Source organism: Carlito syrichta, unplaced genomic scaffold (assembly GCF_000164805.1).
Source record: "Carlito syrichta isolate Samal-C Ts95f unplaced genomic scaffold, Tarsius_syrichta-2.0.1 Scaffold297468, whole genome shotgun sequence".
In the NCBI taxonomy this organism is placed as follows: Eukaryota; Metazoa; Chordata; class Mammalia; order Primates; family Tarsiidae; genus Carlito; species Carlito syrichta.
The window spans coordinates 171,092-194,736 of NW_007241564.1; the positions used below are offsets into that span (position 1 = coordinate 171,092).

Genomic DNA, 23,645 nt, shown 5'->3' on the forward strand with positions numbered 1-23,645 from the left:
AATTTGGGGGTGCGGGGCTATGCTAGTGTTTCCCAACCCCCAGCATTGATGCCAGTTCATGTTCTGTACCCAACAGCCCTTGAAGGTCTGTTTTTTTTCCTTCCCCTTGGTCAGAGTTACTCTGGTAAAAGGCCACAGATACCTTCTGGGGAAAGATTGAGAAAGTAATTGTCATGCATACTTTTGGCAGCATTGGAGGGTTCTTCCATAAAGAGTCTTGGCCTTTCCTTAAATCAATGGGCTCTGAGCCTGAGAACTGGCCTAGATCTGGGAAATTTATGAGGAAATACTACTTTTTTTTTTAAATTGCAGCAGTTGTAACTTGTCTTCTTGATTTGGGGGGACTGTAGGTGTTGCCATTGTGACAGACATGTGACACCCAGTTATCTGCCAATTTACTTAACTCCTAGAAACAGTATTAACCCTTGCCACAGACAGGCCCTATGAGTCAAAGCACTATTAACCCTTGCCACAGATAGACCCTATGAGTCAAAGCACTCTGGTTGCTGCTTTGGTTCTGTGGTAATTATAGCCACCCTGCTTCTGTTGATTAAGTGTCACCATCTGGCCTCTGTGATTCCAGAATCCTACCATTCCCACTGACACTAGAGATTCTTTGACTTTACACTTTGTGTTGCCTTCGTGACAAGAGAGTCCTCTGGACTTTCGTTGGAAATGCAGTCTGGTGGTAGGTTCTCTGGTCTTGCATGATAACTGCAGTCTGATATTCCTATCCCTTTGAGCCTTCTGACTCTTTCAGTACTTTTCCAAGGAGGATCTGGCATCTCTACATCATTTTTGAAGGCCACAATTGTGTTCCCGTTTCTTTCTTTCTTTCTTTTTTTTTTGAGTTGGATTCTCACTGAGTTGCCCAGACTGGAGTGCAGTGGCCACTCCTGGCCACCGCAGCCTCGACCTGCTGGGCTCTGGCAATCCTTCCGCCTCAGCCTTCCAAGTAGCTGGAACTACAGGCATGTGCTACCACACCCGGCTGATTTTTAAAAACTTTTTTCATTGTAGAGATGAGGTCTCGCCAAGTTGCCCAGGCAGGTCTCGAACCCGCGGGCTCAGGCAATTCACTCACCTCAGCCTCCCAAGGCACGGGATTACAGGCTGAGCCACCGAGCCCGGCTCTGTTACATTTTCAAAGAGTCATCTCAGATGCATATGAAGAGGGTTTTATATATCCTTGCTTGGTTGTTAATCTCTGAATAAGAAGAGTGTTCCAAGATTAATAAAGTTTTACATTTTAACTCTGTTCTTGCCAAAACAGAGGTCCTGTAATTTTTTCAATGCATATGCTATTTTCTTGTAAGTCAGGTACTGTATTTCTCCAACTAGGCTGTCCTGAGACCTAACCCTAGTTGGGGAGGATCTTTAGGAAAATCATCTTTTGGGTCACTTGCCTTAGGAGGAGTCTTGGCAGGGATTCTAGGCAAGGAGGGGCTCATCTCCTGCAGAAAGGGGAAGATAGTTGCTTCCACTGGTCTTGAAGGCTTAGGGGAATCCAAGAATTCAAAATTCTCACATGAATCTACCCAAATGTTCCTATTCTATGTTCCAGGGTTCCATATATTTCCTAGCAGGGCCATGACTTTGTCATAGGAGGGAGACCTAGCAAGCTGTGCATACAGCCTTTTCTGTGGCTCTGCTACCCTTACAGCTAAAACCTGGGCTTGATTTCCAGTACATTCTGCCCTGTGGCTGCAGAAGTTAAAGATCTCTTTCAAAGCTGACATGGAGGCCTCCTGGCTTTCACAGTGTGCCATGATTTAATAGGTGGTTGACTTGAGTCTGTCATTTTCTTTTTTTCAAGGCTTACCTAAAGCAATGAACACAAGTCAATCAGCTCCACAATCCTTATAGTCACCACTATTCTTATATGTTCTAAGTATCATAACCAGGCTTTCTCAATCTTGCCACTCTTGATATTTTAGTCCAGAAATTGTAGAGACCGTCCTGTACATTTTAGTTTAGCAGCATCTCTGGCCTCTGCCCATTAGAATCCAATAGCACACTCCCGTGTCATGACAATAAAATAAAAAATGTCTCCAGACATTACCAAATGTCTCCTGAGGGGTAACATTGCCTCTAGCTGAAAAACCACTGAAACCAACCAATGCTTACCTTCCACTTGGATCCCATTCTAACCTACCATAGATAAGAGTCTTGGTCAGTGATGCTAGCATATGCCAGGGCAATTACCACCCCCCCCCCCTTTTTTTGAGTTGGAGTCTCACTCTGTCACCCAGACTGGAGTGCAGTGGCCACTCCCAGTCACCGCAGCCTTGACCTGCTGGGCTCCGGCAATCCTTCCGCCTCTGCCTTCCAAGTAGCCGGAATTACAGTCATGCGCTACCACACCCGGCTGAGTTTTTAATTTACTGTAGAGATGAGGTCTCACTGCCCAGGCAGGTCTCGAACCCGCGGGCTCAGGCAATCCACTCACCTCAGCCTCCCAAAGGCGCAGGATTACAGGCTGAGCCACCAAGCCTGGCACCAACTCTTTTACCAACAGCAATGGGGCCTTATCTCCATTGAAAGGGAAGTGGTCCAGTTCTAGAATCCCTTCTGTGCAGGTCTGTCTTCTGGGGCCAGTCTTGATATCAACTATCTTAGTCTGGGTTTCCTCCTGCAAGCAGAACCTGAGCCAAGGGTGTGTGTGTGTGTGTGTGTGTGTGTGTGTGTGTGTGTGTGTGTGTGTGTGGTTTATTTGGGAATATCTCCAAAGGAGCAGGAGTGAATCATGGGGAGAGTAAAACAGAGAAGAAGGGAAGCCAATAGGAGAGTACAGGGGCTGGGACCAGCTTGCAGAGCTGCAACCACCCTTTGTGCCCTCCCTGCCAACATCATGCTCCAGTTCCTGCTTGAATTTACTCTGACAGTGTGGTCAGAATGTATCTGACTCAGAACTATGATATACCACTGGGCCGTCCTAGGGAACTTGTTAAGCAGAGACAGGTCAGCACCCTTCAGAAGTGGCCTGGTCAGAGTCTCCAGACCATCAGCTGGAAAGGCGATGCTCTCCAGGGAAGATGGGCACATGCAGTTGCCCTGGTTGCCTTCGCCACTGAGATTAGCTAGGAAGCACGTGACTTTGGCAATTGTCTCAACCCTTCTGAGCTCATCCATGAAATGAAGATAATAGCCAAACTTCCTTTCAGGTTAATGTGAGGATTAAAGAAGAATAGTATCAGTTCACTAAGGGCTTAGAGATGAAGCCTGTGACATGTTAGCTCCCAATAGGGTTATTATCCAACTCCCTTCCCTTCCTCTGAGTCTGTAACTGTGCTCCAGGTTCCCATGAAAACTTGCCTACAGACCAGAAATGCCCTAGAGAGTAGGCGAGTGTCCTTCCACTGGAACTGTTGGCTGTGAAGAAGCTGGTTGTGGAAAGGAGAGGGGTGCATCAGCCTCTGAGCTGGGCTCACCAGGTCTGACTGGGAGATAGACCCACTCGCAGCTTGGTTAGGGTATAACATCCCTCCCCCCTCCCCCCCAACTCAGCTGTTCACAGGCTGTGTATCCCCTGGATGGGCTGGGTCCTTGGCCAGGAAGGGAGGGGCAGGTCAAAAGCAGCATCCGGGCTCCTTCTACCTTTGCCCCTTTCTTTAGTTCTTAGGGAGGAAGTCAGTGAATAACAGGCTTTTCACTCAGAGAACCAGAAAGAAGGACTCAGTTTCTATTTCAGCCTCCTTGGAGAGTCAAGAAAACCTGCAAGAGTTTCAAGGAGAGCTTGATGAAACTGTACTTACAGATCAGCAAACTGAGGTTATGAGGACATGAGGCAGGGCTGCCAGCAGAGGTCAGCAGGTGCTGAACCTCACAGGGCCTGTGAGCTGAGATTTGGAATTTAGACTTTGTCCTAACCGCAGCGAGGAGTTATGGAAGCTTTAACAGAAAGGAGTGACACAGAATTGCATTTTTAAAACCTCCCTTTGCTGTTACATAGAGAAAGGATTGAGGGATCAGACAGGAGACAGAAAGGGCAGGCAGAGGCTGTTACACTGCCCAGGCAGGGGATGGTGGGGTCTGGACTGGCGCTGGAACTGCGGAGGCAGAGGAAAGTGGGCTAGTTAGGAATTAGTTAGGGATGAATGCAGTCATAGGCATGACTGGTCTCACTGCTTCCACCTTTGTCCCTTAGGGTCTATTCTCCCAGCCGCCAAAGTGATCCTGGTTAAAGCGTAATTCCAGGTTATGCCACTCCTTTGGCTTTCCATCACAGAGTAAAAGCCAAAGTCGTTACCATGGTTGTAGGAAAACAGCCTGCTGAGTGGCAGGAGCGAAGCCATCTTGAAGGGACACTGCCATGATGGTCAATATTTGACCTCACATACCAAGGTCTTTTACAATAAGATTTTAAACAATGGCCATAGCATTTGCAATCCCCCATCAAGATGCTTGATCCCCCCACCCCCCATCATGAGTCTTGGCAAGAAAGTCTGAAGATGTGACCAGCTGTACGTTTTACCCTAAAAACGTACTGTATAAAGAATATTTTCTGGAGAGTCAGTGTGGGGACCCACTGTGTTACAGCCACCCGAGACATTGCTTCTGTTGGGAAGTTTCAATTACATATTTCTTTTTGAGAACCTGGATCCGTCAGCCTCTTTCTTTGGCCTCTCAACTCCCCTGGCCTTTGGGAATAGGTTTCATAGACCTGCTCAACATAGAACAATGGTTTGCAAAGGTGAGCGTGGTCAGCCTTCCCAATCCTGCATCTCTCTGATCTTGTCTTCTCTTATGAGCCTCATTCATGCCACTCCAGCCCCTTGTTGCTCTTGGAACACAGTAAGCTCATGCCTCCTCCCTCTGCCTTGTCCAGAGCCTTTGGATATGCTGTTCCTTCTGCCTGCAATGCAATTCTCCCAGATACCTACACAGATGCTCCCTTGCCACCTCAGGTCACTGTTCAAATGTCACTTTCTCTGTGAAATCTTTCCAGATTCCTTATCCTCTACTATAATACCCTTTTTATTTCCTTGATAGCACTGCTTATAGTCTGTATTTATTTTACATGTTTGTTCAAAATGTTTTACACGTGTGCAGCACAATGCCTGGCACATAGAAGGTTCTTCGTAAATATTTATTTGAATGAATGAGTTGAAGTTGAAGGTGCAGGAGGAGGGCAATTGCCCTCCTTACTTCCCCTTGAGGATTTAGGCAGGATGTTTTCAGAAACCTGGAGTGGGGAGTGAGGAAGAAGGTGGTGGGAGCCTAGACACAGTGGTGGGTAGGATGGGATGGTTGGGTGAGAGTGTAGAGGGTGATGTCCAAGTCTCTGGTTGGAAAGTCCCTGAGGTCAGAACTTGAGGATGAGGGGAAGTATGAGGACCACAGGAGAGTTGGCTCTGGGCCAACTGGGCTGGGGCCCTCTGAGTAGGGGATCCTGGGTATGGTTTCATCTCCTGGAAAGAGACTCTGCTGTCCCATCTCAGGACTGGGACTGAGACAGTCCCACGAGGACCCTGTCCCAAGTTTTAATGATCTATTACACTTGGGCCCAGTCATGACTCCTGGGTAGAAGGGGTGAACTGGAGAACCAGGTAGAGACTGGGCCTTGAAACAGAGACAAGACAAATCGAATTGGCACCTATGGAGACCTCGCCCCTTAGCTGCGACTCCCCTTAGCCGCAGTCCTGCTTCCCCATCCTTCTCCTCCCCCAACTGGAGTGCCCACCAGTGGCTGCTCTAGTAACTGCAGCACTGAAGGGGTGGAGTTGTTGGTCTTGGGGAGTCAACTGTGCCAGGGAGGCTCAATTTAGGGGGGTAATCCCTATGGGGACAGAGGGTTTAGACGTGTCCCGGGATTAAGGTGAGTGTTGGCGCCTGGTGGGCTTGTAATGGCAGGTGGGAGTGCGAGCCGAGTCTCTACGGAAGAGTGTGGACGAGGGGTGGGGACCTGTGCCCACAGCTCCTGGTAATTTTCCATCAGCTTTTGTGCCAAATGGCTTCCCTGGCTGCCGGTCATCCCCTCCTCTCCCTCGTGTGGCTGGGTGGGGCTGGGACCTAATCTTCTGGCAAAGTGGTCTGGAGAGGAAAAGGCAGACTCTTCCACCAAGCCACCCTGTTCTGGTGTGGCTGCAGGAGGCTTGAGCACGCATGTGTTTGTGTGTGTGTGTGTGTGTGTGTGTGTGTGTGTGTGTGTGTGTGTACACGTGCGCAGTGCCACGGTGGGGGTGTGCCCTGGGTACCCGCCAGGCAGGGGCCTTGCTATGCACCCTCTGATCCCTGGGGAACAGAAGAGAACAAGGGTGGGATGCCCCTCTCGTCACCCACAGGACCAGGGCCCAGGACTCAAACCCAGTTCTCCTGCTTCCCTTCTCTAGGACACCTGCCCACTGCCCTGGAATGGGATCCCTCACAGAAGGGAGAGGCAGAAGGAGCCTTTGGAAGGAATCCCTAGAAGACTTTCCACTTGGAACAGAACTATCAGAAGAAAACGGAAATAAAAACTTATGAGAAGACATACACAACACCTGAATAAACGCAGAGTAAGTGCAGATCACAGTCCTCTTCTGGAGGAAAGGCTTCTGTGCCAGTTCTCCCCAAGTGAGTCTCTAGATTCAGGGGAACCCCAATCTTGTTCAAAGAGGTTTTTTCCCAGAGTTTGACATAGGTAGTCTCAACTTCTGACAACTGGAAATTGAATAGACTTGACATGCTTGTAAATGAAGAATAGGAGAAATTGGCTATTAAACTCTGACACAGTAGTAATTAAAACAGTGTGACATATTGTCACAGGAATAGGAAAATAGATGAGAGAGAGAGACTCTGGTAACAAAGATTCTTACAAAAGCATGAAAAGTTCCTACTGACTGGGCTTGGTGGCTCAGCCTGTAATTCCAGCACTTTGGAGGCCAAGGCGAGTGTATTGCCTGAGCCTGGGGGTTCAAGACCAGCCTGGGCAGCTTTGGCGAGACCTTGTCTCTACAAAAAAATAAAAAATAGCTGGGTGTGGTAGTGCGCATCTGTAGTTCCAGCTACTCAGAAGGCTGAGGCAGGACTACTGGAGCCCAGCAGGCCGACGCTGGGGTGGCTGTGAGCGTGCATGCCACTGCACTCCAGTCTGGGTGAAGGAGTGAGACTCCAACTCAAAAAAAAAAAAAAAAAGAAAAGTTCCTACTAATCATTTAGAAGTTAAATAAACTTCAGAAAAACGGGTGAAGGGCTTAGAGTAAGTAACGTAAGTATTGTTTTAGAGAATGAGGACCATCCTGTTCCCTCCTGTTCCTTCAGCGTTGGGCACTCAGCAAAGCACACCAGAATTGTTTGTTGAATGATCAAATGCTCATCACTGGTAATCAGAGAAAGACAAATTAAAACAACTACATACCATGTTTTACTTATCATACTGGCCAAAATGAAAAAAAAACAAAAAAACAAAACCCAAAATCTTGCAATATCTTGTGTTGGCAAGAACGCAAGGAAATGAGTACTGTCACATGCTGATGGTGAGTGTAAACTGGTAAGCCTTATAGTTTGTGATAGTACAAAATTGAAAATAGCACAAATGCACATTACTCAGGGCTCTGAGTAATTACTCATAAAACGAGTCTGTTTCTTGCCCAGAACGAGCAAACTAGAGGGTATATCCATGCGACCAGGAGTCCAGGACACATTGCTGGGGATGAACACCCTCATTTCACCCACTCTGATGCCATTTATATTTTTAAGAAGTGAGTCTGTATCAGTGTGTGTAACTGAGGCATGAAAGGCCCAAGGCAGACCCACCTCCCAGTAACCACTGGGCCTCTGACGATGGGTGGAATTTGCTCCAGGACTTTGGGGACAGGAGAGAGCATCTTGGAAAGTAGCCCTGGGCAAGTGTTCTTTTTGAAAACCTCCCTTTTCTCTATGGAAAATTAAGTGCGCCCCCTGGTGGGGGCAGAGTGGAAGAGGGAAGCGCGAAGAAAGTGGGTATTGGCGGGAGTGGGAGAAAGAATACAGGGCAGTGGGGTCTCCTGGCTCAGCCTGTAATCCCAGCACTTTGGGAGGCCGAGGCAAGTGGACTGCCTGAGCCCACAGGTTCAAGACCAGCCCAGGTAACTTGCGAGACCTCGTCTCTAAAATAAATAAAAAATTAGCCAGGCGTGGTTGCACGCACCTATGGTTCCAGCTACTTGGAAGGCTGAGGCAGAAGGATTGCCAAAGCTCAGCAGATCGATGCTGGGGTGCCATGAGTGTGCCACTGCACTCCAACCTGGGTGACGGAGTGAGACTCCAACTCAAAAATAAATAAATAAATAAATGCCGGGAAGTGAGTGTGGCCCAGGGTGGTCATGGGAGCTCCTCCCCAGTCACCTTCTCTTGCAAGGTGGTCTCTCCCGAGGCTGCTGGGGACTGCTCCCACTGGTGCCGATGGGGCCACAGGCGGCCTTTATTGTCTATGTCACCCTTGCATAGAGGGTCTCACCTTGGAGGGCTCTTGCTTCCCTCACCTCCTAGTTCTCAGCTGACACCTTCTCCGACCAAACCCAGGTCAGACCTCCTGATGGGGCCTTGCAACATGCCCTCCCATAACAGAGCTCTCCCATGAATAGAGCTACCCCTTGTGCTTCAGATCTGCTGTTCACTCAGGCCGTGGCCCCCCTCAGGGCCGCATGGTGCCTGTCTCGTTCACCTTGCACCCAGTGCCTAGGATATGCCAGGCACCTGAACAGATGTTACTGTACATATGACCCGGAGGATGGCAGGCCAGGGCACTGACAGGTTCAAGGCTGAGCAGAGGGACTTTATTAGAGAGACAGAGTGGAACATATTTACACGGGCTGCATGGGGACATGAGAAGAAGCTGGGGTGGGCACTGGGGTCCAGCTCAGACGAGCTCCACCTTGGCGTTGGGATACACAGCCACCACGTCATAGCCCTCGGGTGGCTTGACTCGTGCCTTGGCATGGCTTTCGCAGTAGAGTCGTTCATCCAAAAAGAAGTAGCCGCGGTGCTTGAGATTCAGGCCGCAGTCACTGCACATGAAGCACTCGGGATGGTAGAGCTTGTCCCGTGCCTTGACAATGGTGCCCCTGGGGTGGGGGGTGGGGGGAATAGGGGAGGACAGCATTGGATGAGCACCAGATTCTCTAGCCCATCCAGGGCCCTCCAACTTGGTGGGGGGTTTGGGATTACTCACACGATCCCGTGGCCGCAGCGTGTGCACTCAGGCAGCCCCTGCAGGCCACTCAGCGGGGTACCCAGCTTGCTGGCCGTGGGCTTGAGGTTCCGGGGGCCACCAGGTGCGGGCCGCTCCCCTGAAACCCAGAGCGTAGGTGGCATGAGCCAGGTGAGGAGGGCAGAACTCCATTTCTGCGGAGTGTTTGGTTGGGCCCTGCACCTGGGGAAGGGGTTTGGCAGGCATGGGGTGGCGATGGGAGGGTGGGTGCAGGGGGGCAGCAGGGGCAGTGGAGTAGGAATTAGAACACGGGCCAGCAAGGGTGAGGGAACAGGCCACCAGGACAGATGACCAGGAGGAGGAGCACGGCATCGCGAGGGGCCATCTGGGTGCCGCAGGGAACGGGAAGGCAGGTTGGGGTGAGATGGCAGCAGACTTACCGCTCTCACCAGCCTCCAGCATTCCCTGCAAGTAGCGGAAGGAGCCTGACTGTTTGGGCTCTGTGGACATCGGCTCGGCTGGCTCCCGGAGCATCCTGTATACCTCTGAGCCCAGGTCAACTCTGCAGTCCCGGCCCCGTGGGAGTCCTCGGGCAGGGTCAGCACTGGATGGGAGAAAGAGAGGGAGGAAAGACAGGGTTGCAATTCCAGTCCTCACGCTTGGAGCCGGGGGGTGGGGAAGTTGGGTATCTGGTGAGGCTTAAGGAGTTGGAATGTCACCAGCTGAGACGCAAGCATGAAGTCAGGGGTCAGGATGGGATTTAGATGTGAGGGACCAGGGATTGAGAGAGGTTGTTCTGGGCTTGGTATCAAAGGCATCTTGGTACTACCTGTGGGGTGGAGACACGTGCAGGTTGCTCATCTGGGCTGGTAGGGTGGCCTCACTGCTGCTGCCATTGTGAGGGACTGGAAAGCGAGGGGACTGCCCATATGGAGATCCCAGGCTTGGTCTGCCATCTTCTGGCCCAATCCCAGAGCCTGAGGGCCGCCTGCTGGTGACTGGGCTGCCATCCTATGAGAGAGAGGCCTAAGGCACTGGGAGACCTTCTGGCCAGTCCTTGCTCACCCCATCCCACCCCCATCCTGCTATGCCAAGTGGTAGATGTTGGCTAGCCGGCTCTGCTCTGGCATCTACAGCCTATGGTGCCCAGCCACAGAAAGGGTTTATGGGGGGAATGGCTGAGCCTGGGGCCTGGTTTGGCCCCTGCAGAAATGAGAAATGTCTTTGGAAAGTCAGACACAAAAATCTGAGTGCTGGAAACTCAGCCTGGGCTTGTGAGCCCTGTCCGTGGTGGTTCTGACCACCAGTGCCCAAGAGGGATGGGGTTGGGGCACGATCATCCCAAGGAGCCTTTGAAGGCCACTGTGGCTGCAGCTGAGTACATGGTTTCCTGGCAGAGGTGCTGCCAGGCCTTCCCACCTACCAGAACTGTGCCGGGTACTAGATGGGCCCATGGCTGGGAACACCAAAAGGTAACTCCTTCCTACAGCCAGGAAGGGTCTTCAATTGGTGTCCAAGGCCCTTTGGGCAGGCTGAGGCTCCAGGTCCATTTTGAGGTTGGCCCCTTCTGGTCTGCACCTGCTCCTTCCCAGGCCACAAAGAGTAGTCTACTATAGCACAGCAAATGAGGAGCCAGGGCTCAAGACTCCCTGCCCCGCTATTCCACGGCCAACCTGGGGCCATGGCTGAAACATTTTGAGGAGAAGTACCCTGAACCTGCCCTCTCAGCCCATGAAAGGGCAACTTCTCTGTGGGGCGGGTCTGAAAATCTTTGTCCCTGCAGAGTGGAGAGCTGTTTTGCAAGCACACACAAGCACACCCACAGCAATGTGAAAAGCAGTGTGCACACTCTCACAAATACCTTTAAAGACTCACACATGCAGAAGCCTGTCCACCAACCAATCATATGTACAACCAATCACACGTACATGGTTACATATACTTGGAACCAGCACTGGTCTCCCTGAAGAAGACCGTGGTGGTCGCTGTGACTGAGACTAGGCTGGCAGAGAGAGCAACCTGATTTTAGGGTGAGGCCCAAGCCCAGGTCATGGGGTAGGTGATATGTAAATCTCAGCCTGGGAGGTGACATGTAAATCTCCTCTCTGTTCTGCAATGCGGACAAGGAGACTGGGCAAGGAGGACAGGACATCTCCCTGTTGGGAAAGAGCCGGTGTATGGACTCAGGCAGCCTCTAGTACTGAGGCACAGTCGAGCCTGCAGGGCTCTGCCCTGACTGTTCCCTGCTCTCTGCAGGGTAGGTGCTTGGGGAATGGGCAGGCCAGCAGTGGGGTGGGGACGCCCCATCTCTCCCACTCTAACAGATGGGAGGCTCTTGCTGCCCAGGTGGGCCCCCATCAATGGCAGCAGCAGCGGGAAGATTCCCATCCCCATCGGGTCCAACAACAGCCCCCGGGAAACCTGAGCACTCGCACATGTGTCTGTCAGACAGGCAGACAGGCAGGCAGGCAGGGCTGGCCTCTAATGGGGACCAGATGGGCTATGGTTGGTGGGGGTGGGGGTGAGGCCAGGTCTCTGGGAGGGGGCTTCAATGAGAGGGGGAAGTCGGAGTCAAAGAGACTGGGAGGAAGGAGGCCCTCACTCACTCCCACCCAGCAGGGTGTGGGGGTCTATTGCAGAGTCATCAGAGCCATTGTCCCTCCCATGGCCACATGCAGCAGCCTCTCTAGGTCTGGACTCTGTGGTTAGGACACATGTGGTGACCTCTGTTTTGGTTTGAGTCTCAGTGTTATCACTCCCCAACTGGGCAAGTCACTTCACCTCTTTGAACCACAGCTTCTTCACCCGGGAACTGGGGAATATGATGTTCTCTATACCGAATTCCTCGTGAGGATTAACTAAGACAATTGCATACAGAGTGCTTAGCAGAGTGCCTGGCACATAGTACATACCTGTTGGAAATGGGAATCCCTGGGCCCCTGTTCTGAATCTCCCCTGCTTGTGTGGTGGCACCCCTTACACCATATGCTCCCCGCTCTGAGTACCAGCCTGCTGCTGACTTGGTTGCTGAAGCCTCAGTGGGGTTTTCAGCAGAATGGGAGTAACCAGCTGCTTGCTTATCAGCACCCCAGGGCAGAATCTGGGTCACTCAACTTGGATGGAGGCAGATGCTGAGTCCAGATGAGCAGGTGGCATCTCCGAGTCTAAGTTCCAGCTCTCTGCTGGTCTGCAGAGGACAGGCTGAGTGGGCCTGGGGGGGCTGGGGGCTGAAGAGCAGCTCCCCCTGCCCCCATTTCTACCCTCACTGACTCCTTCAAAGACCAGGCTCCCAAGCCTGCTCCACCTGGTTTGTTGCTACTCATCACCTGGCTTAGCGCTTCAATGCCATTCCCTCCAGAAAATCTTTCCTTATCACCACCCTTTTGCCACCTGGGCTGAGCCAAGTGCCTCTGTGTTCCCACATGAGGCCCGGGAGAAGAAGGGTCTCCAACGGCCCCACAGGGAAGGTGGGCCTGAAGCTCTGGCTGGTCCTGTCCCGTCCCACTTGGGGATGCTTGTCAGGGGCACCTTGTGCTGGTTATAGGGCCAACTGTAGTTTCCTCCTCCTTTGATGGCTCCAGCTAGCTTCCTCCCCCCTCCCCTCCTTCTCCCCCCCTTTGCAGGCAGAGGGTGGGAGGAGTATGGGGACAATGGGCCCTGTGTCTGTGTTAGTGAGGACTCAGCCCTGCAGGGGCGGGGTGGGGGCGTTTTTGTCGCCACACATGGAGCCCATGACCTTTTAAGTACAAAAGTGGGGCAGCAGCTGAGGGGCTACCCTGTTGCTTGTAGAAAATCCCTCCTCTTCCAGCCTGAGTGACTGGTAGCCTGGTCTTTGAAGCAGTCAGTGAGGACAGAAATGGAGGCAGGGGGAGCTTCGGCCCCTAGCTCCCCCAGGCCCACTGGCCCTGAGCCTCTCCTGGAGAGTGGAACACAGCTGAGCTTCAAATTCCAAAGCCCAACACCCCCAACCCCCATCCTGTCCACCCTGGCACTGCTGCCTCTGAGGCAAGCTAGGCCTCACCCATGAGCTCAGGAACCATGCTGTGTTGCTTCCCTCAGCCTGGCCCATGAAAACCTGGCTGATTTGTCTATGCCAACATCTGCCCCCGTTGCTCCTGCCCCTAGGATCTCGGGTCTGTGAAGCCACCAGAGCAAGTTTCTGAGACACAAGTGTGGCCATGAATCCCTGAAAGAACAGCCCAGGTCCAGGCTAGAGGTGCCCCAGAGCCTCTCAGTGACTCTTCCCCACCATCTCATCTCTTGCCTCAGCCCTCTCCCTCCTCGCTCCCTGCCCTCCCTTCCCCTGACCTTTCTGTTCTCCGAACTTGTGTGCATTACCTCACTTCTGGGCCTTTGCATGTTCCCAAGTACACTTCCTCTCGCTACACCCCTTTTCCTGCCTTATCCTTCCTGGGCCTTTATAGGCCTTCAATACCTCCTCCTCCAGGAAGCCCTCTTTGACCCTCTGTCGGAGTCATGTGCCTACTCTGGGCTCCTTTGGCCCCTGACTTTCCTATCCCAGAACTTCTAAGTGCCTTTCCCTTGCCAGGATGGCCACTCCATGGCGTGTGGTAGCATCTGGCCCGCCAAATGAAGCAGGAAACAAATGTCAGAGCAAGATGAGATTGGGGTAGACAGTGAGGAAGAAGCCAGGGAAGATCCTCCTCTCTAGTTCAGTGACGCCTCTTCTCCCTACCCTGGTCCCTCTTCTTCTATGTCAAGAGAATGGACAAAAGCAGGCCCAGGAGGCCATGGTCCCACATGCTGAGTCCCATGGTTTTGTCTCCATCACAGACTAATCCAGTCTTTATCTTGCCCAAACTCTGTGGCCCAGAGGTGTTGAGCTGACCCTAGGTACTTCAGCCTTGCCTACTTTGCTACTTCTCATGCCACAGCAAAACGAGGGCCTAGAGCAACCTGGTCCCCTCACTCGCCTTGAGGACAGGACCATAGCTATGACTATTGTCATGTACAGAAAGGTGACTGGGCAGATGGATCTGCAGCCTGAGGTCACAGGATGGCCAGGAGACAACTCCAGGAGAGGACAGGGCACCTAAGGCTAGGATGAGACAGAGGAATGTCCCATGGCCTGAGTTTACTCCACAGCCTGAGGCAGCCACCAAGTCTCCCTCCACCCTCCAAGCCTGGTGACTTCTTTCTGGTCTGTCATCCCTTCACACCAGAAAGAACTCCCACCAGGTGGGTGGAAACCCATAGGCCAGTCCCTGGACGTCACAGGCACCTCTGTCCAGAAGCTAGGATTGGCTGGAGTAGAGACCGAGTCCACGGCAGGTACTCATTATCTGCCGTGGACCAAGCCTGGTCCCTCTGCCCTGGGCTCACTCCGAGCCAGCCGGGCAGTGTCTGTACATACCTGGGCCTCAGGGTCGATGTGGATCCTGTGTGCCTGAGCCTTGCTGTCATCAGGGACACTGGGCCAGCTCCTGCCCTCCGGCCTGCGGTAGAAAATGGGATGGTCAGATATGTCTGCTTACCATGGCCACCATGCCTGGGAGCCGGGACCAAGAAGGGCTGGGCTCTGAGCCTAGTGCTACCCAAGACCAGGCCCGATGCCCTGGATTAGGACACTACTCTAGTGCTTTTCCCTATACCACAATGGTGACTGAGGCAGGGCTGTGTGGTCCTGTTCCCACAGACTACCCCACCCCTCTCTGATCTGGTTCCTAGAGAGGGTGCAGCAGAAGTCCTGCACCTTCCTCATTCTTCCACCCTCTCCACGGCCTACCGAAGCTCAGCTCAGCTCGAGCGTTCTAGCTCACACGGGGCAAGCCAGGCCTCACACATTGAGCAGCTAGGAGCCCATCGACTCATCCGCCGGGCATCCCCAGGCTCTGGCGGGGCCTGGGGGTCAAGCGTCCATGGCTCTGGGGGAGGTGGAATGGAGGTTCGGAGGGGTGTGCCTTCCCTCCTGCTGCTGCTGCCGGCAGAGTCGTCACCGATGTCTGCCCAGCCCAGATGGGAACAGGCCATTAGGAAATTCCTGCTTCGCCATAGAAACCAAAAGCCAAACACCACTCAGGAGGGAGAAAAACATCGTAAACCTGCCATAAGCAGGGCAGGCAGGCCAGGGGCTACAAGCTGGGGCCCTACCCTGCCACTCAGTAGCCCTGTGAGAAGGCAGCCAGGAGGGCGCATGGGCCCTGGACTGACAGGTGGGTGTGAAGTGAGGCTGATTAGACCAAAGGGGAATGACATCCTTCAACTCACCCCAAGAGGCCTCCTGAGGCTCCATGAGGTCTCACCACTGGCCTGGCAGCTCAACCCTGCCTCTCTCCCCTCCTCAGTTGAGGGTTTTAATAATACAGTTGACATCTTTAGTCCATACTCACTCTGCATTTCTTCACTTCTGCCCATTCCTTAGCTCCCTGCAGGCTACCTCTCTCTTCTGTGGCCTCTGGCCCTCAGCATGAGCTCTGCTGCCCCAGGGCAATACCAATCCGTGGCCTCTCTCTCTAATTGTGGCCTCTACCTACTCAGAACTCCATCGGGATAAGCCTGGGACTTGTGTGGTTATTTGGCCTTATACTTCCCTGAAGTTCTGCCCAAGTACAAGTCTGAGGTCTAAGGGTCAGAGGGCACAATGCCTAAAGCCGTGAGGGTGGCCCAAGGCATCACATCAGAATGAAGGGCTTATTCACATTGCAACTTCCATCCCAGGCCTCCACTTCAGGCTGGGCAGCTGGCTCCATCTACCTGTCTTTAAACAAAATGACAGCCAAAGGGTAGGCTGTGCAAAGGTATCTTGAACCACATGTTATATCGGCAATGCTACAGGCCCCATCAGTGGCCCCAGGATTGGTTGATACCAGAAAGGTCCTGGACCTAACAGAACATGCCAAGGAAGTGTGGTTTAGCTTGCAGTGTTGGAGATGCCTGGCTTTGGGTTCGAGGCAAAATGAACCAGTGGGGAAGCTGGGCCTTTGCAACACTTTTCATCCTGTAGGGGGTTAGAACGCTCTGTAAACAAGAGGAAGGCTGGTCTGGTTAGAGCCCTGGGAGTGGGAGCACAGAGTAGCTCACTCGAGCCAGCTCACCAGGCTGATCCTCCATAAAGCCCATGTTGTGTGTAGGGGGTGCATTGGGGCCCAGACATGAGTCCTGGCACAGTGGGCAAGATAGAGAACATAGGCAGGAATTGGCAGGTAGGAAAAGTGTCCAGGAGAAGAAATGTTGGCCCTGCAGGTGTGAGGGTTAGGATAGAGGGCGAAAGGGCAGGACTCAATTTTTCACTCTGACACAGTAGGCCTGGTATATCATTATTACTCAATGCCCAGATAACAAGATGCTTCCCATTTCAGGGCTGAGGAAGTTGTTAAGGGCTCAGAGATTGGATCACTTGCTAGAGCACAGCATAGTTGTCAAGTGCACAGCTGGGATTGGAACCAGCTCTGATAGCAGAGAATGTGCTCTTATCTGGTCCATGGCCAGTAGCATTTGGGGGCTGAAATGCCCAAAGTGGAACAGGTCAGTGGACCTCTGACTCTAACCATGCCTGTTTTGGAACACATGACCAGGGAAAGCAGAGAGGAAGGAAGGAAGGGGGACTTGCACCCAGCCCATCACCCTCCCCTGACATCATTCTCTCTGGGAATCTCCTGACTCAGGCCTCCTCTGAGCCCCTCCTCCAACTCCACTACCACCAGAGTTGTCCTTGTTCAGCTACACAGAGTCAAAGCTAGAGGTGAGTCAGGCCCAGGAACTCAGCCAAGTGGGGAGGCCTCAGAGGCCACTCGTGGGCAGAGGCAGTGCTGACATTTCCCCCATCCAGCCTGTATCTCAGTCAGGATGAGGGTGATGAATGTGATCCCGTTTTCTGGGAAAGGAAACCCAGGCTCATAGAGGTCATCTGGGTACCTAAGATTCCAGAGTTTGGATGAGGACCAGCTTTGCTGAACTCCAAGGCCAGGACATCCTATCCTCTGCCTGGTGGAGCGTTCAAGGCCCTGGACTTGCAGCTGGGCCCACTCAGCGCCAAGGGTACAGCCAGGGGTCCTGAGCCCGGCCTGGACATGGGCCAGGCACAAACGGGGGCTACCTCATAAGCCTTTCCACCATGTTTCACGGCTCTGAGCCAATGGATCACCTCCTGCTCTGCCAGCTCTAAGGCATGGTTAGCAAGCCGTATTGTGGTTTGGGAGGCTTCGCCCACACACTTCCACAGGGGTTGTGGAAAGTCCCTGTTAGCAGTGAACATGGCAGAGTTGAACGGTTATGTCTGACTTCTGTGGATCCAGGCAGGGCAGGGAGGATGGGGAGATCCCAGCCGGCCAGGCTTAGATCAACTGCTTGTCGGAGCTGAGTAAGACCCAGCTGAATAAGACCCAGGACCCTGAGCAAGACCAGGGCCACAAGTGGGTCTTCCATCCTAGGATCATCTACGGGGCCTGGTGACCCTCTCATCCCCTTCATGGTAGGTTATACTGCATTACACAGTCCATGTCAGGAAGCTCTTCCCAAATCCAGATTTCACCTGGGTAGAGGCCTAGGCCATGGTAGAAACAGCTGAGGGAGGGCAGCTGTGGGAGTGGCTGGCAGCCAAGTAGAAGGACTGGGGTCTTTAGGAGTGAGGGAGACCTGAGGTCAGGTTTTGCTGTCCTGCTCCTTTGCTGTGTCACTTTGAGCATGCGCTAACCTTTCTGAGCCTCAGTTGTCTTATCTGAAAAGTGGGTTTTACCCTTTTTAAGTTGGTTTGAGGGTTAAATGAGGTGTTAGACAAGAAACTGCTTTGAAATGGTCATCAAGCTGATCACTCAGGGGAGAGGAAAGGAAGGAAACAAACACCCAGAGGCTACTCAAGGTCTTATTTCAGCTGCCTGCGATACTTGTCACAAGTGTCTCAACACACTTCTGGCCTTGAGCCAGCTCTACCACCAGCTCTAAACAGTGTCTGCCAGGCCCCCATGAAAGTGCTACTCCTTGGGACTATGTCTGGATGGGTTCTCTGGGGGCGGAGACAGAAAAGCTGCCTGAAGCCCACCCAGCTCACTCAGGAGGCTGATTGCCCATAACTGCACCATCACCCAGCCCAGCCTGCCTGATGCATACCTGCTCACGGAGAGCGTGAGGTGATCGTGGCAGCCCTTGATGCGATTCTGCGCCTCCAGGTGTGTCATGAGCTCTGTGCTCTCACCATTGATGGCCTGGATCAGGTCTCCTGGGCACAGGGCAGCCAGTGCAGCCTTGCTGCCAGCATGAACCTGTGGGTGGACAAGCCAGATAGCTGGGCACAGCCATTATGTGGCCTTGCCACAGCTTCTGTTGTAGACCTCCTCCAACCTCAGAACCTGGCCAGTGTGGCCTTGCTGCCAACATGACCTGTGCATGAGCAAGCCGAGAGACTGGTTGGGGTCCCTATGTGGCCTTGCTGCAGCCTCTGCTCTAAATACCCTCAACTCCAGCACCTAGAAACCTTAGTAGGGTGTGAGAGTCTATGAGAGGTACTTCCTCTGGGCTGGGACAAGCAGGTGTTGCTCTTGAAGCTTGCATATGTGCCCCAGGACATGCAGGAGACACATAGACACACAGCGACATATGTGCTTGCAGACACATACAAATCACGGGCATGTCACAAATACCCTAAACAGACGATGCCCCTACCCAGTCAGACTACATAGCAGCCTCTTGGCCCAACATTCAAACCCTTAGTGACCTTGCCTTCCTACTTCTTCGATCTCACCTCTCATCATCACCTTTACATTATCCTCCACCATGCACACTGTCAAGATCATCTGAATGTCTATGAGGTACTCACAGGCACCAGATATCTCTCACTTCCATACTTCTGCAAATGCTGTTCCCGCTACCTGGAGCACACTTTCCTTTACTCACAAACTGTCATCCTTTGGGTCTCAGCATAGAGGCCATTTCCCCTGGAGCCTCTCCTCTGGGCTCTCGCAGTACCCTGTGTGCCCCAACCATCTTTGCCCCCTACATTGTTAATGTTAATACCTCATGATAGGAAGGTCTCAACATCCTCTCCCCAGGCAAGTCCAGGACATCCAGTTCCAGCCGCCAGCCTGCACTTGGATCAGAATTCCACCCCCATTTCCCCTGCAAGCCAGACACTCAGGTTGCTTCAATGCCACTAGTGACCCCACAGGGTCAAGCAGTGCTCACATCTGGAAACTCTTACAATGCTGGTCATCTGATGAAAGCCACATAAGAGGGTGGGGTTAGATGCACAGAGAGACCCGAGTAAACATCCCAGGCAACTCAGGCATCAGGACAACCTTCACCCTGTTCCGGACCCAACACAGCCTTTAGGAATAAACTTGGAGCACCCTCACTCTCACCTAGCCTTGCCAGTCAGTGCCCAGCTGTGGCTCAAGGGCCACCAGTGACCCTGTTCCTACTAGTGGGTGTGGGAGCTCCTGGAAGCCCAGCCAGGCTCAGCGCAGCCAGTTCCCAGCAGTGAGTAGACAAAGCTGAGGTGTTGCCTGCTCCTTGGCTGGAGGCCTTGTGTGGGCACTGCCCAAGCTGACCTGCCCTGAAATAGGCTGCCTCAAGGAACGTTCCTCTTCTGAAGCATGACATCCTCGGCCAAACACCCCCACCATTAATATTCACTTGTAGGGTCTGGGCACCTGTACAAGCCTTTCCTCCTGGGGGAGATGCCCACTTGGCACCATCCCACCCTTCTCTTGAGACCCTGCTCCAGGCTCCCTCCCCTTCATACATGCTTTGTGCCAGGCCTGGGCTCAGGGCTTTACCCACAGCTAGCTCACGGCAACCCCTCAACCATCGGGTGAGGCAGAGGCTGTTCTCATCCCTATTTGGCAGATGAAAAAAGAGAGGCTTGGGGGAGGTGTTCCTTGCCCTCGTCCTCACACTGGAGAAGAGTCTTCTTCAGTGGGGGCTCACTGCAGGATGACTCAGCCAGCACAAGGGGTGTATTCAGACTCTCGTGGGTGGAGGAAGTTTCTTGAAAGCAGGGGTGGCTGGGAAGCTGCCAGCTCCACAGAGCTAGGAGAGTTCTGGTCAGAGAGGGCGTGAGGCCAGGAAACCGTGACTCTTCTAGCCACCTTTATATGCATTGTCTCATTAATCCTGAATGCAAGCCCATTTCCTAGATGAGGAAACCAAACTAGAGAACACTTAGGATTTCAAACCAAGCCCACTGATTCCAAACTTGAACCTATGATCTTAACCATTGTGCTTTTCTTCCAAAAGGGGGCGAGGGGAGACAGTGTCCCAGGGAGAGATAGTGTTCCTGGTAGAAGGACCAGCATGTACAAAGGGGGATCATTTTTTGGAGGGTGGACCCCTTGTAGTGCAGAGTTACTCCACTAGGTTAGTGTTCTAGGAACCCATCAGCAACAGTGCACCAACCAGTGTTGTGAGTGTTGTGGCAAGAGGCTGCGTTTGGCTTCAGTGAATTTTTTTTCCTTTTTTTCTTGGAGATTCTTTCAACACATTTACCCATTTCATGATGAGTGATTTAGGAGTGCACCTGCCCACGCAGCACTGGGTGTTCGGCAGTTTTTGCCTAAAAATGGCATGACCCCTTTGAGCCACCCTCCCTATTCACCTGATTTTGCTCCAAGCCACTTTTTTTTTGTTTCCCCAGATAAAAAAGTCTTCAAAGGGAAACATTTTGCCAATGTGGGAGAGGTGAAACAGAAAATGGCAGAAGCGCTACAAGGCATTAAAAATTGATGAGTTCAAAAACTGTTTTGAGCAGTGGAAAAAGGCATCTCAATAGGTGTACAGCATCAAACAGGGTACTTTGAAGGTGACTGAAGTTTAAATATGTAAGAAAAAATACACAATTTTTTATAAATAAATTCCATTCTTGGGGGGGATTCTCCCCTTGTATAATGGCTCATCTGGAGACAGAGTAGAAAGAAGCTTATGTGGCCCAAGCATCATTTGTGAGGGGAGTGGAAGAGATAACGTCAGAGAAGAGGCTGGGACCAGATCTTGCAGGACTTTGTGTGCCCAGCAGGAAGCTGACATTTTTGGGTGGTTGGCAACTACAGAGGGTTCTAAGCAGAGAAGTGACAGGACAGAGTGGAATTCAGGCCCATCTCTCTAGCTTCTAAGTGCAGGATAAGCAGACAGGAGGAACCCAGACAGGTTGGTGGGAGACTGGAGCATGAATCAGCCCCTCACCTGCAGCGGCTGCATTCCCAGCCCTGCTCCACCCAGCCCAGATGCTGTGGTGGGTCGGAGCTACAGTCCCAGTCAGGTGCCATATCGTCCCATAAGTCACAGCAAGCTCCAGATGGCCTGGACTCCTGTCCCCACTCTGCTTCTTGGGGTACATTACCTTAACCTCTCTGCGTCTGTCCCCTCTTCTATAATGTAAAGCTAGAGAGAGTCATTACTTCTAAGTGTTGTTGTGAGGACTACCTGAGACAATCAAGGCATGTAAAGCCCCACAGGAGGCTTCGCATATGGTGGTGCTTATTCTAGGTACCTGTTGCTAGAATATCACCCGTTAGGGTAGGGCCTGGCATGCTGTGGATGGTGGACCAGGGCCAGCAATCATTACTGTTTGCGGGGAAGGAGCCCTGGACAATGTTCTTGGGGACCCTTGAGACTTCATGCGCTGAGACTACAAGCTCCCAGCTCTGCCAGGCAGCCAGCCTCCTCCCTGTCTGCCTGAGGCTGTCCCTTTCTACTGGGTCCTAAGTGGGGCAGGCCCAGGAAGCATGGGAGGGGCTGGATCTTGAGACCCTTGGGAAGACACTCCCACATATCATCAAACCCTATAACCTGCCCCTGAGGTACCTGCTAGGCAAGCTGTGGCCTGTGCCTCCCCAGTCCTGTAAATCTCCCCAGATCCCACCCAAACCCAGGCTCAGCCATCCTGGCTCCCTGGGCTTGAGCTGCTGCCGCGTGACTTTGGGGGACAAGGGGGGCTCTTCCTGGCAAACCCTCTCCCAGACTGCCTGCCTGCCAGAGGCCTGCATCCCCAGTCAGCTCCAAACAAGGCTGCTGCTGCCGCCGCTGCTGCCGCCGCTGTGACGTGTGGAGGCCTTTTCTCAGCGGGCAGGCAGCCGCGTGGGCAACAGATGTCTCAGCTCCCTGCCGCCTGCGGCCGTCAGCCGCCGCCACTGAGCCTGTCAGCGGCCTCACGCCCAGGGTGCCTGTCCTGCTGGCTGGCCTAGTGCCCCCACCAGCCCCCTCAGCAGACACACAGCATGACACACACAGGCAGACACAGAGGCTCTCACATGAACACACCCAGCAGGGGTCCCTCAGGAAAGTGGGAGATGAAAGGCTCCCGGATGTGTTGAAGGCCCACCTCACTTGGCCCTAAGGACTTGGCGATGAGGGCAGATGTGGGACGCCTCCCCGGACAGCTGGGCCTGCCTGTCACTCTGGCCCCCAGAAATGGGATTCCATGATTACACGCTCCACCCGGTGCCCACCCCCTCCCGAGAACTGGAAAGAAGTCTCTGAAAGTCCAGCCAGTTTGGCCTAGCCCCCATGGCGAGAGGTGACAGTAGGGTGGGGGAAGGTGCTTCTCACTTCCTCTGACTCAGGCCCCCAAAGACCAGAGCAGCCTCTGTGGGAGCAAGGGATAGCCCTTGGAGGGTCCCAGGTCAGGTCCTCTCCTCCATGCAGACAGGCAGCTGCCGAGGGCAGAGCCTGGGCTCTCTCCTCTTCTATCTCCTAGGCTGGATCCTCCCAAGGGCAGGGTCTGAGACTTCTCTTCTGCCCCTCCAGACAAGGGGACCCCAAGGCTGGGCCAGGATCCTGTCTCCCCTAGAATGGGCATCACCTGCGACTGGGCCTGAGTCCCCTCCTCTGTCCTTAGACTAGCCACCCCTGAGGGTCGTGCCCCCTCTTTTTCCTCTTCTGTTCCAAGCCCGGGGAAAGGCAAGGCCCTGGGAAACTAAGGGACTTGCTTAAGGCTATTTTGGCCCCTGGGTTTGCTTGGCATGTGGGGAGGGGTCTCACCACCCCATAGTCAAGTCTCATCTTTCCTTGGAAGCCAAAATTCCTCCTGGTCACTACCCTCAGGGTGACTGAGGTCATGAATGAGAGACTGACTAAAGCCCATAGTGGAGAAGTGGAGTGACCTTTCTCTTCTCAGATTCAGAGACGACCTCAGACCTCCCTGGGTCATCAGCTTTGCTGACAGGGACCCTTAATAGAGGAAGGGGGCTCTCAGTCACTTTGCCCCAAATCTTCAGGCAGGGTTGGGCCTGAAAAGTTTCTGGGCCTCTGTAGATCCGCCCAGACCACTGGCTCGGGTCTGTGGGTCCTTCCCTGACCCACGGTGACGCCCCCTATGTGAGGCCAGCGAGGAGGGTGGGGTGTGAACTCCTGGGGAGACTTTCTGTAGGACAGGGCAGGCAGGCCCCAAGGGAAGGGGAGGGGGATTGCGGCGGCGCTGCCCTGCGTGGAAGCCGCCTCTGCAGCATGCGGGGCACCCGGGCCAACCCTCCGCTTTCAGGCCTCGGACACGTCGGGGATCTGGGTCCCGGGTGGACCGCGAGGACTCGATCTCAGACCCGGGACCGCCCCGCCGCCCCGCAGCCGCCGGACTCACCCGCGAGAT

General features: G+C 53.3%; 1 protein-coding gene across 1 annotated transcript in view; it reads right to left on the minus strand.

Moving 5' to 3' along the window:
- Positions 1 to 8,716: 8,716 nt before the first annotated feature.
- The window catches only part of PDLIM4 (PDZ and LIM domain 4), a 15,480-nt gene continuing 551 nt past the window's right edge, over positions 8,717 to 23,645 (minus strand). Inside the window, exons 3-9 of the mRNA XM_021710701.1 lie at positions 22,031 to 22,241; positions 18,179 to 18,330; positions 14,487 to 14,568; positions 9,942 to 10,123; positions 9,553 to 9,716; positions 9,134 to 9,251; positions 8,717 to 9,026 (exon numbers count right to left, since the gene is read on the minus strand). Coding sequence (XP_021566376.1) covers positions 8,822 to 9,026; positions 9,134 to 9,251; positions 9,553 to 9,716; positions 9,942 to 10,123; positions 14,487 to 14,568; positions 18,179 to 18,330; positions 22,031 to 22,241 — 1,114 coding nt within the window. The 3' untranslated portion in view covers positions 8,717 to 8,821. The remainder of the gene's footprint in view (positions 9,027 to 9,133; positions 9,252 to 9,552; positions 9,717 to 9,941; positions 10,124 to 14,486; positions 14,569 to 18,178; positions 18,331 to 22,030; positions 22,242 to 23,645) is intronic.